The following is a 25,541-nucleotide window of genomic DNA, read 5'->3' as shown; positions in this document are numbered from 1 at the left end:
ATACAGTAATACAGGTGCTTAACGTAGAACTCAGACATATGTCAGGGAATGGCTAGACGAGAAACACTAAATGTTAAGGCTCCACATTCACCTAACAATTGTGCATTTCCATGCAGCTGGATTCTAATGGTCCCAACATAGCCTGTTCACAGGGAACACATTTCCTACCAAGGGATAATGAGAATGACATCTGGACATTCAGAGCAGCAATGCTGTTCAGCCTTTTCCAGCACTTAAGCAGGTGGGGCTATTCTTGTCAAGGGTGCTATTAAGCTATATTAGCGCCCTACTTGGGGGAGCTAGTCAATCAGGTGACTAGGAACGCAGGTTGAAACTGGCAATCTGAGCCCAAGTTCCAAGCTGCCTGATGGCCGGGTGACATGGCCGCCATCTTCCCCCCACCCTCTGTTCCCTTTTTTTAAAAGAAAATTCACCCCCTATCACTTACCTCTTTGCAGCAGCGGCGAGTGCTGCTGCTACCCCTTGTGCACTGCCCCTGGTGGTATCCATGGAAAGGGAAGTGGTTCTCCATTTCGAGCCCAGCCTTCCCATTCATTGGCTGCCATCTTTGAACAGTCTTGTCTTTCCGTGAACGAGCTACCACGAAGCGACCCATTCACAGGAAGAAAATATTTTTAAATTAGCCCCATCCCAGCCCATGGGACGGATGCTAATGGCGTTAACCACCCATTCCAATCGCTGGAATGGGTGGTAAAATCCCAAAGCCCTCCTTAAATGCCCTCGCTTTGCTCAGGACTTTAACTCAGGCCCAGGATGTTACCACCTGTTGCAGCCCTTGGAACGGGTGGTTAACGCCATAAGAGTGACAAGAAGTGGATATCTCCTGTCTTTGTTCTATTTCTTAGCTAGGCAGGATTGCAGTAACATCAATGAACACCATCCCCAGACAGCTTTATCACATCCAGGCACCTTTAAGCTCTCCCAGCGTGGGTTTTGCTACGACCTCTGCATCTGGAATGAACTAATGGTAGGAATTCCTGGGTAATGAGGTGGCTATGGATGATCCCTTGAAATAGAGGCTGTCATGTTGCTCAGGCATCACTACTTACTAGAGTCTTAAAGACTGAGGGAGGGGTCATTATTACGGGATAATGACCCATCCGAAATTCATCTCAGGCCATAAGATCTGGAAGGGTCATTCTTCCAAATGATAATAAAGACCCCCACTCCCGAACTCTATTAGGCTATTAGAACAATTAGATAATGGAAATAGAGGAAATATAGGCGCCCCTCTGTGAGAACGAGCATGGCTAAAGGACAGGTTCTTTGAAAAGGTACCCACTCGAGAGTCCGCAGCCACGCTTTAGCTCACTGTACCTTTCACAGAAGGGCAATATCCATTTGAATATCAGTCTTTGTCCCGCCCACATGGGTGGTCCAGCACCGAAATCCTATGGCAATTCTTTTCTGAACACAGCAACCCCAGACACGTGGTTCAGCCTTGTTGGGCCTCCTCAGTGAGGTGGAGCTGTGCCTCTCTCAGGACAGTGAGCAAGGGGTCCACGTCTGGATGACCCTGGGAATCTTAGGGTGACTAAACCTAAGTCCCTTAAACAATCAAAAAATAGTCATAGGTTCCCCTCTGCGAGAATGAATATGGCTAAATGACCTGTTCTTAGGGAAGGTACCCACTCGAGAGTCCGCAGCCACACTTTCGTGGCTTGCATGAAGACTGGCGTGTCCCATGTTTTGTTGAGGAGCTTGGGGAGGAGGGCCATCAGCATGGCTTTCAGGGGACTCCCAAATAATGTGCTATGCCACTAACTTTAAATTTTCTGTGGAGTATGGGTTGTGCCGTGTGTAATAGCTGTCGGCTTGGGCGTGGGTGGCAGTCTCCATCTGTGTTAGGCTGGTCATAATTCTGCTCAGACTTCCTTATAGGGCCATGAATCTATTGGTTAAGAGGAATAGACCATAAGGGCCAGGTCTCAAGTCTGCCCAGTGCTAGGCTGCCCCACTGTCCCCTTATTGGTTAACAGGGGCCAAGGGGGGAGGGGCGAGCACCGGAGCAGCAGAGAATTGTGTTTTGGTGCCTGGTTGGATCTGCAGGGCTCATTCTGAGGAGATCTAAATAGGGAAATGCTACAAATTGTTATTCAACAGTTTTTGTGAACATCGGTAAAGTGCTCGCCATGAATAGATGGTAGCCTAGCATTTTTGTGCAGCAGGAAATAAAGAGGGGGGGAGAAGCATGCTCGAATAAATGACGACTTCTTTTGATACACAGACATGTTGTAAATGTATGGCCTTTTACTTTTTGCTGGAGGGCGGGGGGAGGATAACGTTTTGTTTAGCCCCGGGGTGCTGTGTAAGCAAAGGCGTGTCATTCTGTAAAAGATGACCATTTCCAGCTTGGTCCAAGCTGTCCTAGCTTCACACTGAAGACTGATAAGGTTTCCAAGTGTCACTTGAATGCTAGCACCCAGCTGCACTGATATCATTCAGGAGATGTAGGGGGAGTTCTGGGAAAGTTCTGGGAGAGTTCTGAGTTTGGCTGCCTTCACATAAGAGTGTTCTCATATTAATTGGAATGTGTGAAAACATCATTTATGAAATCATTGGCCTGCCATGCTTATTGGTAAGCATGTTTTGAACATGCTATATAAGGTGATGTAACTGCGGTAGAGGTACATAGGGTCGGGATTCGGTGGAGTGTCTTGTTGGTCTACGTTCCTGTGTCCCCTTTTCAGCTGCTGCCATTAAATATCTACCAAACTAACCTCACAGGGCTAGTGCAACAGGGATGCACAACCTCCCAAGATACCAAGTTCTCCTAGGGTGCACAGAAATGGGGGGTGCCATGCTGGTACAGTTGTAAAGGACTGTTTATAACTTTGTAACTCATACCAAAGAAGACCATTCCTTGCTGCAAAAGCATGGAGGCCCTTTTCAGATGAAGCTGTAGAGGGGCACAGCACTGGCATTGCAAGAAAGGAATTAAGTGGTTGCTAGGCACAGTGGTAAAAAAAAGTAGTGGAACTATGGTATCGGCAGGGGAGGGGGAAGGTGGAAGCACAATGCAACATGTGACAAGGTGTTGCAGCCGGGGCATTGCAATAGTCTAAGGGACAAGTCACTAAGGCTCCTATCACAACTTTACACAAATCCTCTGTCTAGAATGGCGAATATGGCCGTAAAAAGTAGAGGAATGGTTATCAGAAAAAATTAAAAGTAGTGGAACACACCGCGCTTGACCTTTCCCACTCACTTCGGTCACTGGCTAGGCAGCAGAGAGAGAGAGAGAGAGAGAGAGAGACAGTGTATGTGTGTTAGCAGGTGGAATGGATGCCATGACTGGCGTGAGTTTGAGGGAGACTGAGGGTGTGCTGAGGGGTCACTGCAGCAATTTTGGGGGGAAAAGAGCGTCATGTGGAAGTAGTTGGGCAGAGACTGGGACTTGGTCAGAAATGTGGAAACAATGGCATATATTGAGATATATGCCTTTCTTTGGGGACAACCAGCATGAAAGGAGGAAGGCGGACAGTGGAGGCATACATTGTAGTGACAGACCTCATGATGTCCTTTGGACACTAGCAACAAGAACATGTATTTTACAGTGCCAGTAATGGTATACATTGTGGCAGGTCTCATGATTTTCTTTAGGCACAGCCACCTCAAAGATGTGTTCAAAGATACTCCGGTGTCCTCTTGGTAGCATGGAATCTATTTGAGTGTTTCATGTGCCACCTTCCAGAACTGTATTACTTTAATGTATTTCCCAGGATAGAAACCCTTATCCCGCTGAATATCCCTGAGTTGGATTGGCTTACTCATTTGTACTAATTACGTAAAAACATTGTGTTCCACCTCTTCAAAATGTCGCTAGCCACTAAGGCTGCACTATTCAGTGTGTGAGGGAAATGTTCAGTGCCTCTGCCCATTCTGTGCTTCTCTTCTTTGTTAAGGTGGGATACTGCATTTGCATCCGGGGAAGGGCGCTGAGCCAATCAGGTGGCTGGAACAGCGGGCGAGAATACACAGTCTCCGCCTGCTGCTCCAGCCACCCAAGGCCCTACCCAGGTGGCATCATCATCTTTTGTTTCTTTTGTTAATAGGTGGAGGCAACAGGGAGCCTCTAACTGTTACCTTCCCACCTCCCCACTGCTTCAAAACCAACCAAACACCTTCTTCACTCCCTCTCTCCCACATACCTGCTATTCCGGAGCTTTGTGCTCGGTCCTGGTGCTCCTCCTGCCTCCCCTCCCCTCCATGGAAATGAAAAAGGGACTTAGTCCCTTTTCCCTATGGCAGTGGCCATCTTGTTTTTCTCCCTCTGGAGATTTCTCTGGAGAAAGAAAAATAAACCATTCACAGCCCGGATAAACCCCGGGGTTCAAATGGCTTGCTTTGCTCGGGCTTACCTTGGCTAGGGCTGGCGGGCCATTAAAGGCCATGTCCGCCCACCACAGCGGGGGTGAAAGCCATAACTTTGCTTCCCAGGCTGTGTCTGTTCTGTCTGTACCTGAGAAGCTTGTAGTGCTTCTGCTACAGTGGAGGAAGTGGACGGGAGTGGTTGCGAGCGGTGCTCCTCTAGAAACGTTCCGGAATGGTTTCGTTTCATAATAAAAGTGTAGGAAGAAGTTGAAACTTGCACTTTCAGTGCACTGCACGTTCCCTTAAACAGCAGGCACATGTGTTTGGAGGTTTGTGTTGTGCACGGAAGGGGGTGTGGTGATTGGGGTTTGTGGGGAGCAGGGGCAGGCCAGTAGGGAAGTTCCACTACTTCTTTTCGTAAACTTTTACCATCGTTCTGCTAGTGCTATTCCTGCTCTGAACGAGACGTTCCTTGAGGAAGAGACCCACATGGGCTTGAAAGGCAGCAGAAAGCAATGTGCATTTACCCCAATAAAGTGACCATCTATGCAATAGCCTATGCAATTAGTTAACTTTTTCTTTAGCAAAACGCACAACCTGCACTGTTCTTAACAAAGGGCCCTGGGCACATGTACCATTTGTGTTTTCTTGTTATAGCAGATGGCAGAGCTGCCCAGTGATGCCCTTGCCTGAGCCTGATGCCCACTCTATCCCTTGTCTGTTTCTGAGGGGGAACCTTGTAGGCTGTACCATCTGGGTGTTTGTTGCCGATGGCTTTGCCTGCTACTGTTTTTAATTCTATTTCACATGACACTTTTCACATGATCATTTTTACAATTATTGGCTTATTCATTTATCCGTCTGCTGGCTTTTGAAACCATAGTAAGCAAACTTTACTTAACTTCGTGTAAAGCGCCACATCACCGCGGGCCTCAGAGCGCACAATATTATGAGTTTGTCCAATAAAGTTATCTCTGCAAGACCCTGTGTTTTTTTTTTTCTTTTTTCTGAAAAATAACAAGCTGCATTCTGTTTGCCTGGATAATACATTGTTGTAGACGAGTATGCTCGTCCATTTTGCATAGACATGCATAATAGCCTGGCACTTAAGGGGTTAAGAAAGTTCATTGTTAGATCTGTTAGTGGCCACTCCCACTCTGAACGCTGCTGCATGCATGTGGAGAGGCAGTGCGGATTTGGAGCGTGGTATAGTCAGGGCAACGGGGTGGTAAACTGGTCAAGTGGAGTGAGGTGAAGGTCATTGGGCTATATTCCCTTCCCACTTACAGAGACAGGTTCAGGAGAAAGGGGGTCACGGGGCAGGAGGTTCACCCCACTTCTCATGGCAACACAGTCCCTGTATTATGCATTTGTAAGTTGCACACTGGCGATCACCCACAAATGCCTTTCCAACTCGGCTCCACCCTACCTATCCAAGCCCAATCGATGAGACCAACAAGAACGGCAAACACCCACTGCCTGCTCGCGCCCAAATTCAGGCTATCCAGAGTTGGGGGTTCTAGCTTCCCAGTTATGGTGTCTAATATTTGGAACGCCCTCCCTCCCTCATAACCTGACAGCAGAGCAATCCTATTGGGCATTCCGGAAACGTCTGAAAACGCGGCTCTTCTTGGAGGGCGGCAGCGGAGTTGCTCTCGCGTTATCTGCATCCGGTGATCATGACCTTGCTGGTGTAACCTGAACTGTAACAGTGCCTGGATGCCCTTGGGCTTAGTGCGCCTTATGAATGTAAAAATAAAGTAATAAATAAATAAATACGCCGCATCACATTTTGATTATGTGGTCACGTGCAACTGAACTACACCCTGAGCTTCTCAAGGTGTATGTAGGTGTTTGACGACAGTGCTTTACAAGCGCCAGGAAACTGCTTCTGAGCAACCGACCTGTTCACAGGATCATCAAAACTGCCCCACTGTTCCACCACTTACCTTTTGCCCCAGCAAAGACCTTTTCTACCCTGTCTGGCCCTATTCCCCTTCCTCCCACTGACTCATTGTGGAACTATCGCCCTTCATCTCTCATCTTACACCTGTTTAACCTTTATTTCGCCCCTAAGAAACTGGATACCAGTGTCACACTTAATACAATCTTCTCCTTTTGGTCACACTTTTCCCCTTCATCAGGATATTGGTTTTCTGTGGGATGCATGCACAGTGCGTACCACTCTACTCACTGCTCACAGCTGGCACTCGTCTACTTACAGTCGCCTTCAGGGTGCTGGAAGGAAGTACCTGGCTGGCTCATCAGCCACACAGAGGTCGTAGAGGTCAGGGCTGGTGTTGTTGGCTATCAGGAGAGTGGTCCTGTCCTGATGGAGCTCAGCGGTTCGTCGAATCAGGTGCAAGCGATACCTCCTTTCGTTGGACCTCTCCATCTGCTGGGCGTAGCCGAGCTGCTCCAGGCGAGGGCCCTGCTCGCAACCAGTGCCAGAGACGAAATATAAGAAGAAACGGTGTCACTTATGATCTCCTTGGACGTTCTGACTTCCGATGCCTAGACTATTAGTGTGATATGCCAATCTGAAATTATTCGGCTTCGACTTTATAAGGGCTAAAGGACAATTGGCCCTGCATGCAAGTGATGCTGACCGGTTAAGTGTAGCGCCTGGGGACCAATTCCGTTGGTGATGGTGCGCTATATAAGTACCTTTAACATAACATAACAACATCTTCAGGAGTCCAAGGCAAGTTAGAAGCGTGTGGGCAGTGTATAGAGGAGGGCTTTGAGAAGGTGGGTCTGATACCTGGTTCTCCAACTTGACACATGTAAAAAGGCTTAAGTGCCTAAAAGCTGCATGAATACAGAATGAAGCACTACGGAAAAATCTAATAGTAATATTCTCCTTTACATAATTCTTTAAGGATGTCTGTGCATTGAGGACGGGACATGCACACAGCCCCATATACACAAGCACTCATACCTTGAGACACAGATCCACTCTCAGCCCCTCTTCTCCTAAAACATTGCAGACAGAGCAATCACTATCTCCTGACACAGGAAGCACATGCTGCAACCTTTTTATCCTCACATCCCAAGCCTAGGGCTGTCTGAATTGTTATAAATGGTTACGAACACCTTAAAGTTAGGGTGGCAATCTGAAAAATGAAATGAGCCCCAAGGGCAGTGTGAATTGTGTACTTGGTGATTCAAGCATACAACCCTTTTGTCCCAGACCTATTTGTTAAATAAAAAGATCTGTTGTCATTCTTATGTTATCAAACTGTTCTTTAATGTTATGCAAAGCATCCAGGAACTCTCGTTGCTGCTATTTGTCCCCTTAACCTTTCTCATAGAGGTATGTTGTATGACTACAACACACCTGTGGCAGACTGTCCATCAGGGAATTATAACCTATCAGTAAATAATGTATATGGTTATTTTAGGTGTGCTTTGCAAAATAAGAGAAATATAACATTTGACTACAACAATATATGTTGTGAGTGATCAGTAGAAGCGGACGCTGTCAAAAAAGCCAGTTTACAACTCTTGAACCATTAAATAATCTCCCTGTTTCATTAGATATTTTGTTGAAAATCCATGCAATTTAGTCTCTCAAAATATTCTTCCTTCTTGGTAAGGATTACACTCAGATTAAAACGAATGGTCTGTTCCTTCTATTATTAACAATTCTAATTGTAATTGGTTATTTATAACGCGCCTCATGCACAGAAGTTTCTAAGCGCAGACCCGGGGATCGAACCTGTGTTGCTCCGTGTCGTCTTGCTTCCAAGGCGAGCGCGTTGCAATGCAGTGTTTAACTTTGAGTGCTGCAACTGATTAGTGGGTGTAATAACCACTAATAGTTAACAACATGGGAAAATAAGAAATTCAGTTGTAGATCAGGTAGCCTGTCCTCTTGTTCTTTAGAAGGGTTATGAATTCCAGAATATACCACAGAGGGTCTCTGCATCCTTCTCACTTCCTCCCATACAACCAATGAACCCTCGGGGTCTTCAGTGTGATGTGAACTTCCTGCAAGAGACACACAAGGACAATGTCGGTCTCCAAGTGCGAGGCTTTTCCCCACCTTGGAGATGCGTTTGTCGCTGCTGCCCTCATGCTACTTTTAACCAATAAAATACAGCAGCCCCCCCGACCCCCACCCCTCATAATGATGTCAGTGTTCTTTTTATGATCACATTGCTTTCAGCAGCAAAGGTTGGGGCAGTTCAAGCAAACACAGACTTGGAGAGTGAGACAGAGAAATGGAGTGAGACAGAGAAAGAAAGAGCGAGATAGATACAGGGGAAGCACATAGAGAAAGAGAGAGAGACATACAGAGAGAGAGAGAGTGAGAGCGAGAGAGAGTGATGAAGAGATGGAAAGAGCATGAGAGAGAGAGGGTGACAGAGAGAGCACAGAGAGAAAGAGAGAGGCAGAGAGAGAGAGGGAGAGAGAGAGCGAGCAATGTAGAGAGGGCGAGAGTATGTTAGAGAGGGAGAAAGAATTAGAAAGAGTTAGGGAAAGAGAGGGGCAGAGAAAGAGAGTGAGAAAGAGTGATGGAGAGAAGGAGAGAGCGTGAGAGAGAGAGGGGGGAGACAGAGAGAAAACAGAGAGAAAGATAGAGGCAGAGAGAGAGAATAGAGAGAGAGAGATGGAGAGAGCATGAGAAAGAGAGAGCACAGAGAGAAAGAGAGAGGCAGAGAAAGAGAGAGCGAGAGAGAGTGATGGAGAGAGGGAGAGAGCATGAGAGAGGGGGAGATAGAGAGAGCACAGAGAGAAAGAGAGAGGAATAGAGAGAGGGAGAGAGTGAGAGAGAGCATGAGAGAGGGAGAGAGCATGGGAAAGAGATGGGGAGACAGAGAAAGCACAGAGAGAAAGAGAGAGGCAGAGAGAGAGAGAGAGAGAGAGAGAGAGAGAGAGCGAGCAATGTAGAGAGGGTGAGAGCATGAGAGAGAGGGAGAAATAGTTAGAGAGAGTTAGAGAGAGAAAGAGAGAGTTAGAGAGAGGGAGAGAGCACTAGATTTGCATATGGTGTGCTGGGAACAGCTAGTTACTATTAGTATTAGTATTATTCATTATAATAATAACACTGAAAATAATAATATCTTTTTGGTTATTATTTCAACTTAAAAGCATTACACTAAATAATGAAATGACCAATTAGGGAGGATCAGCCAAATAAATCATTGGTTGGCACCAATCCCCCTACATAGCCCAATAGATTTATTGGGAGTTATCTGTGTGTTGCACTTGGCTGTAGCTTGGGGGTAGGAAATGTGTTACACTTAGATGCATTTTGAGGTAAGCAATGTTTTACACCTATATGTAGTTTGGGGGTAGGAAATGTGTTGCACTTAGATAGACCTTTGGGGGTAGGAAAAGTGTCGAACTTGGAAGGATTTTGTTGGGGCAGGAAATGTGTTGCACGCAAATAACCATACTAAAAACTCACTACTCTGCCTACTCAGCCTCAAACTCTAAACTAAACACAGTCCTACCTCTACTGCACCACAAACTGCACACACTGCACAATCCCAACATGAGACTAGTACATGGATATTTATGTACCATGTCCAATAGAGGTTTTAACAATATTCCTTGATGAGAACAGTCACACCTGTATGGATTAGCAAAATTGTTGAATACATTTAAGACTTGTTTCCTTTTCTTTTTTACTTTGTGCCTTGAATAATTGTTCGTATGGCACTTTCTGTGTTGAACATTTGGTCTTATTGTATTGAACAACTGTTCTTGCTCTGAGTGAACTGAAGTTTTATTTTCCCCTCCCCCTTTTTCAGTCACTAATTGTGTTTTATTTTGTATGTCATTAATATCTTTCAAACCTAATTAATAAAGGCTTACAATTATCTTTTGTAAATCATTACCCTAGTTCATAACTTCACGTAACAGTCGTCATTGAGCTTTGGGATACCAGACGTGACATCATGGCTAATGCAAGTTGTCTTTCTTAAAATAACTAGAAATTCAATAATGAATTATTTTTTACAGCGTGTGATATATATACCCTTTGTGGCAATCCGAACATTAAACCAAACACAAGTACACACAAAGCACCCATGAACAATCATACCTCAACACCACATGACAGCTACCAACCAAAAACGCGCCAACGCTCAGTGACCGGTTCTCCAATCTGAAACTGCCAACAGCACATCAAAGCTCGCTTGATCTTCTCCCTGTCAATCCCACTAACAAGCCCCCCAGCCCTCCTTCCATTGCAGAACCGCCAGTGTGCCAGGTGACCACGCAAGTGGCAGCAGTGCGGGATACAAGACACATAACATAATATAACATAACAAACCCCACCTGAAATTGATTTCAAAGTTTGACACCCGTAGATGAATCGTTTGATTTTGATTTCATCACTTGTGGCAACTACTGTTAATGGAGTCCAATACGCATTTACACTATTTTTGAAGGTTTGAGAGCAAGTTATCTGTTAACTTAGTCTCATGCTATTCCACCAACGTAGTGTCATACTACGATTTTAGGACATCAAAGGTGTTTCCATTATGTTGCCAGGGGCCAATTGGTTGCCCGTGCAGAAGTACAGGGGCTGGACATGGAGCAGTGCCTGGATAGGTAATTGAAAAGTACTTGGGCTATCCATGGAGAAGTACATGGGTTGGCAATATAAGGAACATAACATGAGCTGTCCAAGAGGAAGTACATAGTTTGTCTATGGAAAGTACAAAGGTTTGCCATAAAGAAGAGCATAGGATGCTCATTGGGAAGTAGATGGGTTGGCCATGGGAAGGGCCATGGACTGACCATGGGGCATCATGGGATGGTACATGGGCTGGCCATGGGGACGTACATGGGTTGGCCATGGGAAAGTACATGGGTTGGCTATGGGAAAGTACATGAGCTGACCATGGGGAAGTACATGGGTTGGCCATGGGAAGGTACATTGGCTGGCCATGAGGTAGTGCATGGGTTGGCCATGGGAAGGTGCATGAGCTGGCCCTGGAGAAGTGCATGGGATGGTGTTGAGATGGATTTCGAGAATCTGGCCTAGTGGACAGATTTTAGGAGGCCACCCTAGTTATAGTGAAAAGGGGAATTATGAGAGGTTAGCCAAAGCCCAATCAAAGATATGCATAGAGAGCAGTCCAGGTTTTTCTCAGGAGAGTGTGAGAGGGGTTAGTGGTCCACAATGAGTCCACACAGTCAAGCATGCAATAATTTAATTTAGACAATAATGTATACAATTACAATATTTATTCTGGGCCTTAAAAAACACACCCAAAAAATGAATCAAGCAGGTTATACTATTGCACAACACTCAATAATAACCATGCATGCAGTCACCATAGGTTCTAAAATGCGTTCAATGACTTAAGTTAATAAAATAAGGTAAGTAGTAAGTAAGCGAGCAGTAAGATGGACCCAAGTCACAAGAAACATGCCCTAGCTTCAGAAGTCCAATCCCTATGAAGAGTGGGGACTTGTGCCCAAAGCCACAATGCCTCTCCCAAGAATGTATCAGATGCAGGCAAAGTACTTGTGTTGGTGAATGTTCAAGAGAAGAGATGCAACGAAGTTACTGGTTAGTAAAGATGTGTCTGTCTTTCAGGTTTCACTGCCCAGGTGCATGCAGCGACCAAAAAGCAGTGGACTGGAAGGGTACAAATGTTACCCTATGGAGGACAGTGGGAGACAAGCCTCCACTAAACATACTGTTAAATCGTGGGACTGGGCATTAAAACATAAGGGTATCCATCGGGGGTGGCCCCTCCTCCAGCATTTGCCATAACCCTGAATTATCTCCTGGATCCCAACCACTGAACTTTATAAACTGGATGGCAGGGGGGTTGGAATCCCTGGGCCGGCTTTTCGAGGGTTGCCAGCCTCGCTCTTTTGAACAATGCAAAGTAACCTTCCAACTAGCAGAAGCAGCCAGGTTGACTTACGCGCAACTTAGACATTGGTGCTCCCACTCCCAAATCCGTAAAGCAGCTACACGCATCCCTAGCCCTCTTGAGCTTACACTAAAGGAGTTGCGGCCTCGGTGGAAAATGTCCTCGCTTTACAAATGACTGCAGGAAGAAACACTTACGACTAGAGCCCCATACGTGGCACAATGGGAGACAGAGTTAGGGCATCCCTTGGAAGACCAAACGTGCATCACTAATCGGTAATGCGCCTACAAACTTCTTTTGAGGTGGTATTACCCCCCGCTATGCCTGCATCACTTTAACCGGTCCCTCGATCCACAATGCTGGTGCCAATGTGGCCAGCTGGGGTCTTACTTGCACATGTGGTGGTCATGCACAACCATGAAATCATTCTGGGCACAATGCATCTCTACCATAAAAGATATTACCCAGGTAGAGATCCCCATGGAGCCAGAAACCATCCTGCTAGGAGCTCCAGCACCAGGGGCCTACCCAAGATCGGGGAGAACAGCTAAACTCCTTACACAACTTCTCCTGGCCGGGAAGCATACCATAGCCCGTACTTGGAAGACGCCTGATGGCCCCTCATTGACGCTCTGGTGAATTAAACTGTGGAACATTTTAGTTGCAGAAAAAATCACGGCAGCCAAAGCAGGCCTTCTAGTTCGATTTACAGACATTTGGGCCCCACTACTAGACTATGACCTGAACTTCCTGGTGATGACCCACAAACCCCAATCAGCCAGATGGGCCCTACATTTGGGCAGCACGGAGCTTGCAGATGTACCTGCCCCATTGGACCAAGTGGAGAGTTGATCAGGAAACGGAGGAGGTGGGGGGAGAGTATAGCAAGGGGTCCTGACTATGCTGGCTTAGTCTCAGCTAACAGGAACTGTGTTCATTCATGTTTTATTTGTGCCTGCATTGGTTTCATGTATGCAACCGGATTAAAATAAGCAAATAAAAAAATGTTTTTCATTTACTTACCCACTTGACTCCAATTTTCCCAGAAGACTGGGTGGGTCGACTTGGGTACAATCGAGGTTGGTTCTCCTGCTGTTTTTTCTAATGGAAGGTGCCCAGGAGCTGTGGGTGCAAAGGTTCTTAAGGACGGGTCCAGGAGCACAGTGCAACCCTTGGCGACGGACAACTCACAAGACGAGGGAATGCGAGTTCCAGCACAGCCACTATGCAAAGAGGACGGCAGGTGTCCTTCTAGACACCGCTGAAGAAGTCCTTCCAGAACATGGTTGGGAGCTGAAATTTGTCAGGAAGGCAACTTATGCCACAATCTGGCAACCCCCGAAGATCTGGTTGTAAATGCAGAACGGCAATGCTTCTGGCGAGGTAGCCACTAAATAGCTAGTCAGTGCATTGGGTGGTCGGGGGACACTTCAAGGCTCAGGGTGGCTGGATCCTCGAGAAGGCATCGAGACTAGTTGATCCCACTAGTCCAGGGGTTAAAGCACCTCACAGGGCCATCGCAGATCAGGAAGTCCAATAGACGCAGGAAGAGATGCTGGGCCTCTTCAGGAGTCTTCCTCGGGTCTTCAGTCGGCTGTTCTTCTACAAGGGATTCTTGGCTCCACTGCTGATCTCCAGAAATGGCTGCAGGTGTCCTCTTCTTATCAAATCCCAGCCAGGACGCAAGTCCAAGCCCGCCCACCACTGGTAAGGATCTGCACCAAACAGCCAGCAGTTGTCCAGTCAGGGACAACTAGTGGTTTCACTCATGACACACACCCTGTAATTCAGGCACCACATATGTGAAGTGGGACCAGACAGACCCACCCACTTTCTGAGTCACACACACACACACACACACACACAAAGAAGCAAGGCACCTACACATGACAAAGGCAGAACACTCGATTGGGTGGCCGATCACAACTGCCTAGCGAACATTACTAACATATCACCCCTAGCCTGGACTGACCACCACCTGGTCTCATTCCTGCTCTCTACTGACAGACCCCCTCCCCCACCCACTATCAGGGCCCCGCCCACCCTCACAAGAAATAAGAAGAATATGACAGCTGAAAGACTTTTACCGTACTTACTCCCTACCCTCAACTCACTCCCAGACAACCTAGAACCTGAGACCTTAGTTGAAGAATATAACAAGACCATGGCCACCTCGTTGGACCTAATTGCCCCCCTCAAACTGAGACCTAGCAAACCAAAGACGCATCTAAACAAATGGTACACCCCATTCCTTAAAAACTTAAGGCAGCAAAAAAGGAATTGTGAGGCCACTTGGAAAAAATCCCCCTCAGATGCGAATAAACTTAAACTCTCCAAACTAGCCACACTCTACAAAAAAGAAATCTACCTGGCTAAACGAACCTCCTTTGACTCTCGCATATCCCAAGCAAAATCAAACATGAAGGAACTCTTCTCCATCCTTAAAGAAGTTGAAACCCCTATAGTACCTCTCGACACTTGCACTAAAGATAAAAACTGGTGCTCTGAAATTCAAAGTGCCCTAGCCAACAAAATTGCGACCCTCCAAAGCAAAATAGCCTGCAAAAAAGTGTCCCTCAACGGCTCTCTTCCCTCCAAAACACCAGACACGCCCACACACACAGATCTCCCTCGCTTTAACTTCTCCAAAGTCACGATTCTCGAAGTAGAAAAAATCATCCTGTCTCTGAAACCGTCCAACTGTCAGGGAGACCCATGCCCAGCACAGCTCATTAAAGATGCTGCCCGTGACCTCTCTCCCTTCATCACAAAACTGATTAATGCCTCCTTCACCTCATGCTCTATCCCCACTAACCTGAAACAATCCTGGGTACTTCCACTATTAAAAAAACCCACACTCAACCCAGCCACGCCTACAAACTATAGACCCATAACGACTGTTCCCTTCCTACTAAAAATCCTGGACAAGGTTGCTTATGTACAAATTCAGAAGCACTTGGAAGAACACCGTCTACTGGGTTCCAGACAATCAGGGTTCCGCCCTCAACATGGAACTGAAACTGCCCTCATTGACTTGAAGGCTCAGATCGATATGCTCAGAGACAATGGCCAAGCTGCCCTACTTCTCCTCCTCGACCTGTCTGCAGCCTTCGATTTGGTTGATCACTCTGTCCTATGCACACACCTCCACACCTCAGCTCACTTCTCGGCCGAGGCTATCACCTGGATTACCTCTTTTCTTAATGATAGAACCATGAGGGTCTTCTCACCTACAGCGGCGGCAGACCCCATACCCATCACTTGTGGTGTCCCACAAGGTTCTTGTGTCTCCCCCACCTTATACAACACATTTACCAAGCCCCTTTTCGATGATCTGGATCATCTCGGTATCACCTACACTAACTACGCAGATGATACCCAGATCCTCCTTCCGCTTTCTGGAGATTATGGAAAGGATTTGGCCTTGCTAAATAGAGTGTACATCATCATCCAGGCATGGATGGCCCTACATGGACTATGCCTGAATGATGATAAAACTGAACTCATCATTCTAGGCACCACATCCAGTCTAAAGAAACTTGGCCCTACCTATAACTCTTTCATGATCGATGGGAACAACATTAAGGTTGGACATGAGGTCAAAACTCTGGGCTATTACCTGGACTCTAACTTTTCCTTCAGAAGACAGGTGAGCTCCTTGGCCTCTTCCACGGCATATACATGTAAATTAATCCGCACAGCGAAACCATTTCTGTCTGACACTAACTGCCTTACCCTCGCTAGAGCCCTTATTCTATCCCGCCTTGACTACTGCAATGCCCTTTATCTCGGATCATCAAAGGCTACCACTAGCAAACTACAAACTCTCCAGAATAATGCCCTCAGAGCGGCCTTGGGCATCTCCATAAGAGAGCACATCTCAGGACTCAGCGAACAGAACAACTGGCTATCCATCAACGACAAAATTCTCTTAAAAACTGCATCACTCACCCACAAATCCTTAAATAATGCTGCCCCTACTTACCTTATAAATAGATTCCACAGACAACCCTCCCTGAGACCCACCAGAACTGCCTATAAAGACTGCCTCACAGTCCCCAACTTCAAACGAGCCACCATAGGGGGCAATAGCTTCCCAGTGAAAGCAGCCAAACTGTGGAACTCATTGCCACCAAATCTCAGAGCAGACCTACCCTACCAGAATTTCCGATCTAAGGTAGTTTCTTGGTTGAAAACGTAAGCTGTCTAAGATACTCATGCAACCCGCACAGACTGTAACCACGTGCATACTGGCCTATATGTATATTTCATTTATGTAAATCTTTGTTGACTTGTATTTAACTTTGGTGTGCCTTTCTGTACATTCTATGACTATTGTAACTAAGCTTCGCATATTCCTGAAAATGTTGCGCCCTGATACCCTCGGGTACGATCGCGCATTACAAATAATAAACAAACAAACAAACAAACAAACAAAACTGTTGCGCAAAAGCTCTAGCTTTCCCAGACAAGTAATTGGCCTTATATGGGATTTCCTGACCGGGCAAGGCAGGAAGAAGGAAAAAATACAATATGGCCAAAGAACAAGCAACAATCTCATTGCACAGCCATTTTAGAGCAGCAGCCACGTTTAGTATCCAGATACGGTTAACACAATGGAGACACTCAAAATAATGCAAACATTGTAAAAATGTATCTGCTGCCCAATACCAAGTGTCAAAAGCTAGGGTGATACATAAGTATCCCCATTGCACTGCATTGTAAAATGCTGTGTGCAGTGTTAAACGCCCCCGGGAGACAAGGGTGCAGGGTGTCTGTAGCCTGCTGGGTGTCTGTAGCCTGCTGGGTGTCTGTAGCCTGCTGGGTGTCTTTCTTGCTTATTCGGAAAGGAGCTGTTGCCAAGAGCGGACTCCGCCCACCAACTCACCTGTGCTTAAACCCTGCATCACTCACCCGTGAGGGCGAAGCCCGCGGGAGACAAGGAAGCGGGGTGTCCACAGCCTGCACGGTGTCCGCGGTCTAGCAGGTGGATTAAGGACTCTCTCCTCCTGTTTTCCAAAATATGTATTGAAATGTGTCAGTTGCACGTTGCTGTGACCGCGTAGTGTTCTTCGTGAGATTTCTTTCTCCTTGGAAAGAGCCAAACTAGCGCACACCCGGCGCCTACCAGAATACCCACTTAACTGTAGCAAGGCAAGTGTGGAGAAACTACAGGGGGCTAGGAGGCCTACTGATCTTGACGAGCCTCTCACCTAAGGATTTAATATAAATGGACTGATTGAAAGCTGGCTAAATTGTACTGAACCTCACCATATCCCATCTACCGGCACCTCCCTTCCATTGCCACCTCTACTGAGATATAAGATCTGTCATAAGAACAGCAAAGTAGGGGAACAAATGGAGGAGGGTTATATGGGGGAGGTGACAGACTTTGGGTGCCTCCCAAGTCAGTCGGGCGTCCTCTGAAACCCCCTGTTTGAAGCCCCGTTATGTTTGTAATATTGATCCTGGATGTTTGATCAGCCTATTGGCAATGCGCCCGTGTTGCCACACGTCTTGTAATTGATTAATAGATTTTAGCAATCTATCACTTGGCGCGCTCTTTTATAGTCTCTTTTATGACTGGTAATGTGCCTGAGTGGCACTTTTATTGTAATCTTGGCATTTTATGATTGACTTATCGGCCCAATTATTGAATGTCTTTTTTTAGTTTCACAATTTGATATTTTGTAACTTTTTTTGCAATATTGCAGAGTTCCATTTTTCTTATATGCATACATATATTGATACCAGTTGGCACATGCACTTTGCACTTTTTCTTGTACCTTGCACCGTGCATCATGTCCAAAAAGAAAGCCATGTCCTTCATTTCACCCTAGGACCGGCAAAAAAAGCTTTGGAGACTGTTTGGTCCTATCAAGGATGTCAATGTTTTGCAAACTGAAAGTAAGGATCTAATTCAGGCTACTGACTGATTGAACTGTAGTTGGAGGAGAGGAGTGAGGACTATAGATAAAACAATTACAACTGAAACAACCAACCATGCCTTGAACCCAGCTTCAAATTGTGTAGTAGGGATTGAGGATGCCATGACTGTATTTGTAAATGCTGCTCACAAACTCCCGACGAATAGCAGCCGGACCATTAACAAGTCGGATGGAAGTAGATTAATGAAGAACGTCGAGGACCCATTAAAGGTCTTCAAAATTGGTGAAAGGGATGGGCAGGAGAGGGGATGGAATTTCGTGTTACGGGCTAATGTGGTTGGGTCTGCAGGTCTGAACAAATGCGATATTATTGAAGTCCACCATCCACACGGCGTGATGGTTGATGCTGCCATTTTAAGTACAGTAACTTCGCAGGAGTAAACAAAGACTCTATACGTGATGAACAGAATCCATGGATAACAGAGACTATCATCATTGACCCTAGTGTCCTACTCTTCAACAGGTTCTCTGCTTTAAGTCCCAGAGGCCCCAAGAAAGGCGGAGAGATTTTGGCTAAAATGCCCCTCCCTTGAAAATAAGACTGCATGGATAATTCTAGAGGGGTCTTACAAAATACAATATAGCGATTACCGAATCCAAAAAGAACTTCTTTAATAAATAGATAGAGGAAGCAGAGAACAAAGCTAAGAAGATCTTTGGAATTTTAACACTCTTAGAGAAACCGAAAGCACAAGCAGTGGCATTTGTACCCACGAATCATGACTGTACCAAAGCTCAACAAGATTTTGACGCTAAAATATCTAAAGCCAGGGAAAAAATAAATAAAGATCCGACAACCCATGACATGAGTAACTCAACTCCCCCAACTTCTTTTTTGACATAGACTCCCATGCGTTTAACTTTTACACAATATCCATTTCGGACTTACTGCACATTCTGGGTACAATGCACCCATTTGCTGGTCCAGATTATGCTCTACCCCCGAAAATGATCCTCGATAATAAGGACATCTTTGCTCCCTTCTTAGATTTATCAATGCCTCCTTCCGCACTTGTGTGGTTGCAGAAAATATAAAAAATGTCACTGTGACCCCTCTACAAAAAAGACACCTGGGTTAGATCCCACTGACACAAGCAACTTTTTATACCAATGACCAACTGCAACCTCTTGTTAAAAATACTGGGCAAGGAGGCTACACAACAGAATCAGACATTTGCTAAGTCCATTAGTACCCTACATCCCAGACAGTCAGGCTTTCGAAACCTGCCCACAGTACCGAGACAGCCTTATCGACCTGTAGACACACGTGCTGGGAATCATGGACCGGGGGAAGGATGGACTATTGGTCCTACTGGACTTGTCGGTGGCATTTGATCTCGTTAACCACAAGCGCCTACTCCATACCTTGAGAGTTACTGGTCGTTGCTCTAACAAGACATCGAAGTGGGTCCATTCCTTCCTGACCGGGCGACTGTCTAGAGTCAGCTGCAGAGAGGCCTCTGCAGCCCCTGACCCTTATACCTTCAGTGTAGCTCAGGGGGGTTGTATTTTCCCAGTACTTTTCAATCTATACGCTAGACCTCTCTGTAGTCTCCTAGGAGAATTAGCAGTCTTTTTGACCAACTACGCAGACGATACCCAGTTGGTCCTAGAAATCTCCAGAAATTATTATGCTGATACAGCAAACCTAGAACACAACTACGACCTGAGTGTAGTGTGGATGAGAGAAAACTGGATGTGCTTCAATAGGGGCAAAACAAAGCTCTTCATTTTCAGAAAACCTCAGGTAAGAGCAAAACTAAATTCCAACTGGCTTCTATGAATTTTGAGAAAAGCAATGCTCCGCTACATTCCCCCGACTCTTGCAGTTAGGAAAGCACACATTTTTTGTAGTGTTTTACAAAACAAGCAATACCACAAGCCAAACACTGAGCCATGGTACACAGGAGTTTTATGCTCACGGCCTGAACAGACGCACTTAGCATGTATAAATCGGGAAAATCAATATGGTGAGGAACAGCAAGCATCCATTTTTTGAAAGAGCACTGGCAGACCTTTTCAAGGGTAGGTGACTTGTGCAGGTTACAAAAGTGTATGGTGCATAAAGCAGCGACTAAATGTAGGTCACATTTGGGAAATGAAAGGGTTGTGTGACAAAGGGCACCAGCAAATGGGTCAAAACGTTATGAAAACCACACAAACACAACAAATGTTATACCTTTGTGCGTTCCCACAGGTGTCGCCGATGAAAAGGTTACCTCACATGTGTGGGTGCACCTACCTGGGCGCCAAGGGGAAAGCCTAAAACACAGGTAACCCCAAGTCTGTTTCGACACCTGAATTTGACACTTTCTCCAGACAAGTACAACATACAGATATGGGCCTCGGGTGTCCAAGCCACCAAGGAAAACAGGGAACCCCATGCATTTCCAAAAAGAGGACACCCTTGGGAATCCACAGAGGTATGATTTGCGCAAATCGGCCCAGAATTTATTACCCAGACACCCCCGCAAAGTCTGAAATGTGGGGAAAAAAACGCATTTTCCGCACATTTCCTCACCCCAAATGGGTGGCGGGGGCACCTCATGCAGGCCTCCCTGGGCCTCCTACAAACGGCTGCGTGAGGTACACCCCCCCTCTATTTGGGGTGGGGGAGGAGAGGGCCCCCAAAAATTGTGGGACAGGTCCCCCAGTGGGTGGAGCAGTAAGGTTTGGGCACCCTGGGGCCAGCTTGTCACACCAATGTGCCCCTCTGCGCCAAGGCAAGTTTAGTAAACAAAGAAAATACTTCAAAATGGCACGCTGCCGTTTAGCCGGGGAAGAGGGTCCCCATACACTGCCAGGTCATTTTCTATTGTGAAGGGGGGTGCACCTCACCACCCCCACCCCAATTTGAGGGGTGGCACATCTCATGTAGCCCTCCCCGGGGGCAGATAAGTGGGGGGGCTGTCCTGCACTCCTCCCTGGGCTCAGGCGTCCCTTCCTGGGTGCAGATATCTGGTCCCAGGGAGGGCTGCATGACATGGCACCCACTCCATTGCGGGTGGGGGAGACCGGGTCACCACCCCGTCCCATTAGAAAATTCCCCGTCCCTTTGGGGTGCTCCACAGACCCCCCCTAAAATGCGTTCCACCATTTTCCATTTTTTTCTTTGTTTACAAAACTTGCCTTGGCGCAGAGGGGCACATTGGTCTGCCAATCTGGCCCCGTGGTGCCCAAACCTTACTGCCCCACCCACTGGGGGGCCTGTCCCACCATTTTTGGGAGCCCTCTCCGCCTCACCCCAAATGCGTGGCGGGGGAACCTCATGCAGGCCTCCCTGGGCCTCCTACAAACGGCTGTGGGAGGTACACCCCCCCTCCTTTTAGGGTGGAGGCAGAGAGAGCCCCCAAAAATGGTGGGACAGGTCCCCCAGTGGGTGGGGCAGTAAGGTTTGGGCACCCCGGTGCCAGATTGATACACCAATGTGCCCCTCTGCGCCAAGGCAAGTTTCGTAAAAAAAAAAAATGGAAAAAGGTACACTTCACTTTTGGGCGGGCTGAGGGGCACCCTAAACCGACAGGTAATTTTCTAATGTACTGGGGGGTGACCCTCTACCCCCCACACCAAATGCAGGGGGTGCATCTCATTCAGCCCTCCCTGGGGGCAGATAAGAGGGGGGCATCTCATGCAGCCCTCCCTAGAGTCAGATGCCCCTTCCTAGCAGCAGATATCTGCCCCCAGGGAGGGCTACAAGGGGTGCCCCATTTCCCCTTGGGGTGAGGGGGAGGGGGCCACCCCCCATTTCTGTAAAATATATCCCTGTGGCTAGTGCCCCCCATCCCACCCAAAATTCCCTTTTCTTATTTTCATTTTTTTTGCCCCTTTCCCTGGGGGCAGATGATCAGCCATCTGCCCCCAAGGGGGGCCCTAACCTGCAGGCCCCATCCTTTGGGGGGCCTGCACACTAATTCCTGGTAGATCTCCCTCCCACCCCCCAATTGGATGGGGGGCCACCTCATGTACTCCTGCCTAGGGCCATAAATCTGCCCCCAGGGGGGGCTAGAAGGGGAGCAGTGATCATCTGTCCCCAGTGGTCTCCAGCGCTGTGGCCCCATGCTTCGGGGCCATGGGGGAAGGGGGACGCTTACCTAGTAAGCAGCCCCGCCACCCCCTGCGTCACAAACAGATCTGTATTGATCCTGTGACATTGCTGCTCACGGATCACGCGCCCCGCGCCCAATCCGTGAGCAGAAATGCCACATAATGGGAGAATCACCCCTTTCTAACGATACCCACCTCGATCTCAGGCTTGAAATACAGCCAGAGATCGACGCGGAGAAAGAAGGGCTCTTACCTTCTTTCTTCACTGCAGACCGAAAATGGCTGCTGCAGTGATTTTACTTTCAGTTTCATGCCAACGTGCTTTACGCATGCCGACGTGAAAGTGAAGGTAATCCAGCTCCCTGGCAGTAAGGGGGAACCTTCCCCTCACATAGCTCGGGGGTTGGATTACAGTTTTGTGACAAAACAAGGTGCCAAAAAGGACAAGCTATCTCGTCCTTGGCACTGCACATGCAATTCCAAGGACGAGATATCTCGTCTTGGCACTGTAGGGGTTAAGGGCATTGCCAGGATGGAGACAAACCAGCTAGGACAATGCTGCTTGTAAAACAAGGAGCGTGGGTGGGTATGATTATAAACTAAGATTGTCGCAATTCCCTCTATTAGAGAAAGTGGGGGCGGGGGGGTCAACCACAATATATATCGTGGCCCCAGATGGATAAAGAGAATTTAAAGTGTACACTCCCAAGTTTAACTTCAGGCGTGGGAAAATTGATTTCTGAACTAGAGAAAAGGACATCAGGAGCGACTTTAGCTATAGGTTATATTAAAGGCCTATTATCAGCCATCATAGGGGAGTGAGTTGATGACGTGTGAAAAAGAGCTGGGTACCCTAAAGTCACGGCACAAATCATGGTGCACAATGGAGTGCCATTTCGTAATTGTAGAGAAGCTGTATGGCAATAACTTAGAGTACAATATTCTGATACATCGGATTTATTTATTTATTTATTTATTACATTTGTATAGCACGCAGGCAGCCCAGGGGCATTGTGGCGCTGTTACTTGTAGGAAACCTTAGTTACAATGAGTACAGGTTATGTCTTGGGTTACAGCAAGACAGGGTACAGTGTCAAGCAGTAGGGACTATCATACAACAAATGCATAGAGGGATCTTGATATAGAGTATTGGTTACAGTAGTGGGCATCCATGGTAACCCTGGGAGCTTGAGCAAATGGGGTTAGTTAGGCAAACAGGGTAGTTTTCATGGCTTTGCGGAAGGCAGTCAGTGAAGGTTCAGCTCGCAGTGAGGTGGGAAGGGTGTTCCAGTGTAGGGAGGAAACGTAGGGGAAGATGGCGCCACCTGCTCTAGCTCTTTTGACCCTAGGTACGGAGAGCATATTGGCATACGGTGTCCTGGTGGGTCTTGTGGAGGAGACCGGGTGGATTCTCTGAGATAGGTACGCTGGGGCAGAGAGGTGGACGCACTTGTGGGTGATGGTTAGTGCTTTGAATATAATTCTTTCCTTTATGGGGAGCCAATGGGAAGCTTTTCTGGCAGCAGTGATGTGCTCTCTCTTGGCAATGCCTTGTGCTGCACGCAGGGCGCTATTTTGGATTACTTGCAGTTTCTCGAGGTTGGAGATCCCTAGGAAGGGAACATTACAGTAGTCTAGCCGGGATCCAGTAATGCTCTGGCTATGTTGGTGCATGTGTCTTTTGACAGAAAGGGCCTGACTGCATTGAGATGTTTTGCATGGTAGGCAGCAGAAGAGGCGATTGCGTTTACTTGCTTGGTCATAGATAAGTTGGAGTCTAGATATACGCCTAGCGTTTTTACTGTGTCCAGTACTAGAATTCTGATTGAGTCTATGATGAAGTGGCTAAACTGGGCGTCAAGTTTCTTGAGGGTGTCAGGGGATCCTACGAGTAGGAGCTCAGTTTTGTCGGAGTTAAGGCAGAGACCGTTGACAGCCATCCACATTTGGATTGTGTTATATATGTTGCTGAGAGTCGCGCAGTCAGTGTCATCGTCACCTGTTAATGTGAGTAGGATCTGAGTGTTGTCAGCGTAGTTGGTGTAGGAGATGCCCATGGCGTCAAGGATAAGGAAGAGGGGCGGGTAAAGATGTTATAGAGGGTGGGGGAGAGGCAGGAGCCTTGGGGCACACCACATAGCATGATGGTGGGTGACGCAGTGGCTAGGTCAGAGAAGACCTACATGGTCCTGCCTTGAAGGAAGGAGGTGATCCATGTGGTAGCTTCTTGGGAGAAATTGGCTGTGGAGGTGAGGTGATGGCAGATGTCTACAAGATCGAAAGCCACAGAGCGATTAAGGAGAAGGAGCAGGACAGGTTTTCCTTGATCTCGTGTGTCATCTATTTGGTTTTTGAGGTCGAGTAGGGCGGTCTCTAGATATTGGGGAATACTGACTAAGAAACTATGGGAGGCTGAGAACCCCATTGCCTTTATTCAGGAGATTCAGGACAGAGGGAACTTGGAAATGCATGGATCATCGGAGAACACAGTAGCATGAATTTAACGCCAACTAAAGAAACAGGTAGGAATGGAAGCGAAGCCATGGCCAGAGATACAATTGGCAATTGTGTACTATTGTAGAATCTTAAGGGAAAAGGATAAAAAGAAAGCATAGGGTAGAAAACAGGAAGAGGCGAATTTAGTGCAGAAAAGATCATCAAAATATACCATAGAAGGAGCGGTATTGACACATAATGATGGAGCGATGGCACAAACAGTGCAGTTGCCACAACACAATAATGCTGCATATGTCATGGATCAGAATGGGTATAATGTTATGCTGAGAGGCAGAGGGAATGGGTATTGGGGAGGACGACGAGATGGTTTTCAAAACCCTCAAGCAAGGGGAGCATTTAATTGCGGACAGCCACTGTAATGTTGGGGCTGCGGTAAATTAGGGCATTTAGTATGCAGAAGTAGGGGAGGCATGCAGCAACAGAATTGGCAATCTTCATGAGGTGGATGGGATATGCTCAACAGTATAATATAGATTCACAAGGATATTATGCCCAAGATCACATGCAAACTCAGACATATGCACCGCAAGTACGTCAAATACAACAGGTTACAATGCAGATGCAGCCACCACAAGGGCAGCAACAGCAAGTGCCTATGCAGACACAACAGGCACCGCTGCCACCAGTACACTATATTCCAATGCAACAGACAGGTACATCACAATGGTCCACGGATATGAGAGCCATGCAAGTAGCTACACCCAAATCGGGGAATGTGATTGTGGTGGGAGGAAATCCTTTCACCGGTACGGGGATGAATTTATATCCACAATAGGACAGCCCAAAGAAGGACTTGATGTGTTCAGTGCTATCGGTAACACCGGACCCCAGAGAGGAACTAAGGGTCAAG

At 47.1% G+C, this 25,541-nt stretch overlaps 1 protein-coding gene across 2 annotated transcripts in view; it reads right to left on the bottom strand.

Annotated features, from left to right (window-relative positions):
• Nucleotides 1-25,541, bottom strand: part of LOC138566222 (uncharacterized) — a 109,803-nt gene that overhangs the window by 10,109 nt on the left and 74,153 nt on the right. Inside the window, exon 5 of one of the 2 annotated variants that reach the window (XM_069643282.1) lies at nt 6,558-6,766. In XM_069643282.1, coding sequence (XP_069499383.1) covers nt 6,566-6,766 — 201 coding nt within the window. In that variant the 3' untranslated portion in view covers nt 6,558-6,565. The remainder of the gene's footprint in view (nt 1-6,557; nt 6,767-25,541) is intronic. The other variant, XM_069643281.1, reaches the window with a different exon arrangement.

The sequence above is a fragment of the Ambystoma mexicanum genome, chromosome 2p (genome assembly GCF_040938575.1).
Source record: "Ambystoma mexicanum isolate Mex_15411 chromosome 2p, UKY_AmexF1_1, whole genome shotgun sequence".
Classification (NCBI taxonomy): domain Eukaryota; kingdom Metazoa; phylum Chordata; class Amphibia; order Caudata; family Ambystomatidae; genus Ambystoma; species Ambystoma mexicanum.
The sequence above is the reverse complement of the archived record's forward strand: the minus strand, read 5'-3'. Positions and strand labels throughout refer to the sequence as shown.